This window comes from Moschus berezovskii, chromosome 17 (genome assembly GCF_049115385.1).
Source record: "Moschus berezovskii isolate FMDL1 chromosome 17, NW_MosBer_1.0, whole genome shotgun sequence".
In the NCBI taxonomy this organism is placed as follows: Eukaryota; Metazoa; Chordata; class Mammalia; order Artiodactyla; family Moschidae; genus Moschus; species Moschus berezovskii.
The window spans coordinates 12383989-12389988 of record NC_142476.1 but is presented as its reverse complement, the minus strand read 5'-3'; the positions used below and the strand labels follow the sequence as shown (position 1 = coordinate 12389988).

The 6000-nt window shown below is 62.6% G+C and overlaps 1 protein-coding gene across 1 annotated transcript in view; it reads left to right on the top strand.

The window, feature by feature from the left end:
* The first annotated feature begins 226 nt into the window (after positions 1-226).
* IGFN1 (immunoglobulin like and fibronectin type III domain containing 1) overlaps positions 227-6000 on the top strand; it is a 30733-nt gene continuing 24959 nt past the window's right edge. The window contains exons 1-5 of the mRNA XM_088845204.1: positions 227-340; positions 2396-2432; positions 2865-2987; positions 4032-4171; positions 5091-5190. Of these exons, the coding sequence (XP_088701330.1) occupies positions 2426-2432; positions 2865-2987; positions 4032-4171; positions 5091-5190 (370 nt within the window). The 5' untranslated portion in view covers positions 227-340; positions 2396-2425. The remainder of the gene's footprint in view (positions 341-2395; positions 2433-2864; positions 2988-4031; positions 4172-5090; positions 5191-6000) is intronic.

The following is a 6000-nucleotide window of genomic DNA, read 5'->3' as shown; positions in this document are numbered from 1 at the left end:
GAGGCAGCGCGGGGCTGACTTGACCGAGCCAATGCTCTGCGAGCTTAATGCTCTGCGAGGAGTTGGATGAGCCCATGTCACAGGACCCTTCCATCTCTGACCTCCCGGGAGGCAAGGGCAGGAACCCCGGGGGGGCCCTGCCCTGCCAAGCCTGGGCTGGAGGAGGAGGAGGAGGAGGGAGGCGGGCTGAGTGGGAGGGGCGGGGGCAGCGGGAGTCTGCCGTGACCTACATCTGTCCCGGCGCCACCGGGCCACCGGCAGTCCATTCAGAGCCTCCGGCAGCAGCTGGACGTGGGGAGGCGGGAGCGGCTGGGAGGCCGGAGGCCGGCTGTGCACCCAGGTCAGTGGGCCCTGCACACCTGGCTGCCCACCGGGACGGGGCAGAGAGGGAGAGGCTAGGATCCCATCACCCTTCTCTGCTCAGGAAGGGCAGGCAGGGGGCAGGGAACCCAGGACCCCCCTGGGCGGTACATCCCCTCCAATGGCTGGGGACACTTGGAGGACGGAGCTGTGGCGAGTCTGTTGGGGCGGTTCCATCCCAGGCTCGGACTCTCCCGGCGCTGCTCAGCTGGCAACGCCGACCAGCTTAAATACTCTGAGCAGCTGTCCAGAATAAGGACCTCCGGTCTGGAACTCGGCACATCGTGATTAATAACATGGTCAAACAGGGAGGAGAGCCCTGGGTGTCTCTCCCTGCCCTGACTCCTACGTGTTGAGAAGCTGGAGGCAGCAGGAAGCGGGAGGGCTGGATGAAGCTGGTGGGACGGGGGCGGAGGGCTGAGGGCCTGGGGGAGACTGGGAGACATTCCTGGGGACTCAAGCTGCGTCTGGTGCAGAGAGTTAAAATTCTTCTCAAAAGTGGGAGAAAGCTTGGAGTAGAGTGTCTCCTCCCCAACGCCCCTCCCCTCCATGAGGACCACGAGCCTCTGGTCTCCAACCGAACGGATCTCTCGCCCTTCGCCTCTGACCTTGTCCCGGACCTGGCTACCCCTGAAGAGGCCGAGGTCGGGAGGGGGAGCTGGGCAACGTGGGCCCCCTGAGTCCCCGTGGGGGCTCGGCCGCTCTCCCGTCTCAGCTGGGGTCTGGAGGCGGGAGGCTGGAGGGACAGACGCGGGAGGATTATGCTTCTTGGCGTGTGACGAACGGCCGAGTAAGTGACCAACAGCCGCTCAAGGGTGATGGAGACACAGGGTGAAGATGCTAAGACGTCCGTGCTCACTGCGCCAGGGTGGTGGCGGCGGGCAGGCGGGGGGTGGTGGTCCTGGGCCCGGGGGGACGAAGCCCCCACCCTCACCCTGCCGCAGCCAGCTGGGTTCCCCTCCGTCCCCTCGCTCGCCCCGACGACTCCCCGCGGCACGGCGGCTGTGGCCCGTGACCGCCCCAGAACGCGGCTGGCACGCCGCGGCATTCCAGCGCGCTGGGGCGGTGGCTGGGCTGTGAGGGGGACGCCCTGGGGCCGGGGTGCCAGCGGGTGGGCAGTTGTGAAATGGAGGCTCCTCGCTTGGAGGACGGAATGTGCCCTGTCATGTGATTCTATACTGAGGGCTCTTTGGGCAGGAAACGGAATCTCCAAAATGGAACCCTTGGCCACGGGCCAGCCGCATCAGGGGTGGGACTGCTGGGAAATTCTTTCAAGACACCCCCTTCCCGCTTGACTCATGGCTGTCCTCACAGCTCTCAGCCCAGCCCAGTCCCAGGCCCCCTGCCCTCTCCTGGCAGCCCGCCGCGTCGGCCTCAATGGTCCGCGGTCGGATGCCATTGAGCGGGAGTCAGAGGGGTGCTGCTGGTGGTGGAGGGGGTCTGGGAGGCATTCTTGCCCACCTGACATTATAACTCACTGGCTTTGGAGGGGGTGGATGGATTTATGGGGGTCTGGATGTCCCAGGCTAGAAGACCTTACGGGCAGCCCAGGGATCCTTGCCCGTAGGCCCAGCAATCTGGATTCCAGATTGTGTAGGGTGGGAGCTGGAGGGCTGCGGGCCCTGCTCGAGACTCTCAGGGCTGGTGGAGGGGCCTGCAGTCCCAGGGGATGCCGCTGGAGAGTTCTCATCCCCAGTCAAGGGGCCAGGCCAGGTACAGCTGGGAGACCCTGAGGTCTGGAGTTTGCTTTCCTGATTTGGGGATGGCCGTGTCCTGCCCTCCGAGCGTCCTCTGGGCCCGGGGCCCCACAAGCAGGCCAGACCTCCAGCACAGCTTGCAGTTCACCTGCAGTTTCCTTTCCCTGGATGAGATTCCAAGCAGGCAGCGCCCTACCCTCCCTGGTGTCCGGGAGGTGGGCCGTGCTGGGCCAGCGAGTGGGGGAAAGGAGCTCCCCGGCTGGCCAGGGTGCCGAGGTGTGGGAAGGATGGGGAGGCTAGGCTGGACCTTTCTCAGCAGTCCCACCTTCTGTTCTCAGATCAGTCAGCGCCAAAGAGGAGCCGGAACCATGGCAGGTGGGAGACGCGCCCCCTCCACTCTGCTCACCAGCATGGCGCCCACCAGGAGAGGGAGGGGGGCAGGGAAAGAGCATGTGCCTTGTTAGTTCCAGATTTGGGTTTGAACTTGTTTTCCTGAATCCGGGGTGCAGAGCCCCCACCATGGGTCCCGATTCCCACCAGGGGCCCTTTTCCACTCTCCCTTCCCCATTCCCCTCTCCTGGGACCTCCCGGGGTCTCCCCAGGGCACCCGTGGCCACTCCCCAGGGGCAGCACTCACACGTGGGAAGACCACCGCCACACCCGCTAGAAGGCCCCAAAGCCCTTCTACCTGGAGGAGCTGAGGAGCCAGCCCTGCCCAACCGTGGGGGGCTGGGGGGCAGGGGGCCCCTGCCCCTCCGGCAACAGGTCTAAGCTGAGGCCCACCTCCCTTCCCGCCACCTCCTCCAGGGAAATCCCTCAAGAAGTCCTCCACGCCGGGCGTGAGCATCTGGCAGCTGGTGGAGGAGGTGCCCAAAGGCTGCAGCACGCCCGACTTCGTGCAGAGGCCCATCGCCTTGGCGCTGCAGGAGGGTGAGGCCCGGGAGGGGCTGGAGCAGGGACGGGGGACCCCGGCCCTGCTCCAGCCCAGCCCCCAACCCCTGGGTCCATCAATTCACCCTACACCTGGGGGTGCCGGGTCCCCACAGGGCACGGGGTCTGAGGAGCAGGGAGGTAAAGGGATACAGGCCTACCACGGGACAAGCATCTGGGAAGGAGGGTGGGGTGTGGTGAGCCGGGGAGCAGAGGGTCAGGAGGCGGCCCTGGGCCTGGCCTTCTCCCGGTCCACAAGCAGCTCTGCAGAGGCACCCTCAAAACGGAGTGAAATGGGGCCGCCCCACTGCCGCCCCGGGGCCCACAGGCTGCAGAGAATGGAGCCCGGGAAGCAGAGGGAACGGGCCACGGGGAGGGGTGAGCGGGTGCCCTTTCCCCAGCACGGGCCCCCCAGTGGGTTTCAGAGCCCCTCGTCCTGGCCTAAGGAAGATAATGCCCCCTCCCCCTTAAATCTGACTCTACATTCCCAACAACACGTCACGAGAAACTGCGTCCCTTATGGGGTGGGGGACTTGCATCTTTACTCTAAACTGTTCTCTGCTGAAACTCTCCTGGTGGGGCTGGGGGCCTGAGGGCGGGCAGCACACACCCCCACCCCCTCCCCAGCTTCCAGGCAGGGATGGAGCTGGGCTCTTTCCCGAGGCTGAAACCCTGGGTCTCAGGACCGGACCCTTCGAGCACCACCACCAGTCTTTTCTGAGGTCACCATCCCCCCCACCCAGAGAGTGGACACGGGACCCACAGAGGACTCCCCCTTCCCAGCCCCCGGAGAGTCCTTCAGGCCCCCGCCCCGCCCTGGCCCTCAGGGGGCCCAGGCTAAGCACACAGATGGGGGGAGGGTGTCCTTGGGGTGCCTGAGACTGCGCTCCTGCCTGGGGACCTCGGGTCCCCAGGACCAAGGGCAGGCACCCCTCTTGGAATGGGCAGCTGAAGTGCCCAGAGCAACGGAGAGAACATGCATGAAAATCCCCATCCATCCTTCCCCAACCTGTCAAACTGCCCGCCCGCCTCTTCCGGCTGCAGGGAAGACCGCCACCTTCCGGGCTGTGGTCTGCGGGGAGCCCAGGCCCAGGGTGCGCTGGCACTGCTCCAAAGGGGACCTCAGCAGCTCCAGCAAGTACCAGGTCTCGTCCAGCACAGGCAGCAGGGAGCACGTGCTGCAGGTAGGGACTGTGGTCCTCCCGGGCGGGGGTCCTCCCTCCTCCCAGAGCCAGGGTAGACCAGCAGGCCGGCCAACCTCTGCTGCAAAGAGAGCTAGAGCCTCCTTCAAGCCCTGGAAGCGGGCGGCCTGGGTCACCACCCAGCCTCGAAAAGTCACTTTATTCTCTCTCTCCCTCTGTGAACTGGGGCGATAATAGTGCCCCCTTCGTGGGGCTTTTATGAGCATTGAAGGTTTAGCTAATAAACCTCCCCCAGGCCCGACCTGCAGTGAACACTCAGTCGATACTGGTCAGTATCAGTAACATTTACAGTTACACATCACAGAACACCTACTACGTGCTGCTCCCAGGCTGATCGTTTGACCTAGATTGTATATTTTAATCCTGACCACTCACAGCTTTGGGGTATTATTGTTATTATCTCGGCCACGCTGTGTGGCATGCAGTATCTTAATTCTCTGACCAGGGTTCGAACCCATGCGCCCTGCATTAGGAGCTTGGAGTTTTAACCACTTGACTCCCAGGAAACTGCCAAATTTTTTGGTTTATTTATTTGTTTTATTAATATTATTTGCCACACTGCACAGCTTGCAAGATCCTAGCCCACTGACCAGGGTTCTATATATGGGTATTATTATCCTCATTTTATAAGAAAATAAGCTAAGGTTCACGGAGGTTAGGTAAGGGGCCTGCAGCATACACCAGCGACGGCAGTTAGTCCCAGATCCGCTGGACTCCAGGAAGCCACTCTCTGCCCACCACAGCCCTGACCTAGGTTTGGTCTCGGGGTCTGCTTTCCTGATGAACATGGTCAGGTCCATGCGGACAAGAGCTTGCCTTGCTCATCCTTATAACGTAGTTATGTCCAGTGACTGGAGGAAGCGGGGCTAGCCCTGTTCCCCTGCCCTCGGCCTCTCTGCAGATCAATAAGCTGACCGGCGAGGACACGGATGTGTACCGCTGCACTGCAGTGAATGCCTATGGAGAGGCCACGTGCTCGGCGAGGCTCACGGTCATCGAAGGTGGGCCTGCCCACCCCCATCCCTGCCCCCCTCCCTCCTGCTCCACCGGGGCTGAGGGTGCGGGAGAGCCCTGAGGGGGATCAGGCCTCAGCCTGGGGGATGTGGGGGGCCATGGAGGCCGCAGCCCCGCTGGGTGCGGGGCCCCAGGATTCATCCGCTGCTCACAGCCTCTGCCCCTGGTCGGGGAGGCTCACGCCCACGGGCACCCCCTGAAGCTGTGCTGGGTGACGTCCTCTTGGCCCTGAGGAGTGAGCTTGGGGTCTGAAAGTTGGTTTCTAGTCCAATATTTGGCTTACTCACTCAGGGGGCTTCGGTCTCCTCTCTTGGCCTCTGCTGTTTCGTACAAGTCTGCGTGGAGTGGGGTGAGAATCAGGGGACAGGGAACACAAAGGCCAGATCCCGCCTCAGACACGCTTTGCTTTGGTTTGCTTGTGTTTCTGAAATTTCAAATTAATCGCCAGCAAGGAATCGAAAGTAACCGTGTCGTGGAAAGCAGGTCTCGCCTCTCAGTTGGCTATGCTTTTGTGCATGAGTAACAGAAATCCCTCCTCGATGCGGCTCAAGAAGCGAAGCCACTTTCCTAGGCCCACGATGACAAGTCCCAGGCATCTGGGCTCCGCCAGGGCTCGGGGCTGCTGGGGGGAGCCAGACGCCTCTCACGGTGTGCCATCCCTACCTCGCAGGCTGGCTGCTACAGACCCGGCTAACCTACGTGCAGGCAGGAAGCCGGGAAGGAGTGGCCCTGGGATATCTGGTCCTTTTATCAAGAAACAAAAGCCAATATATTATTGTAGATCAACTATACTTCAA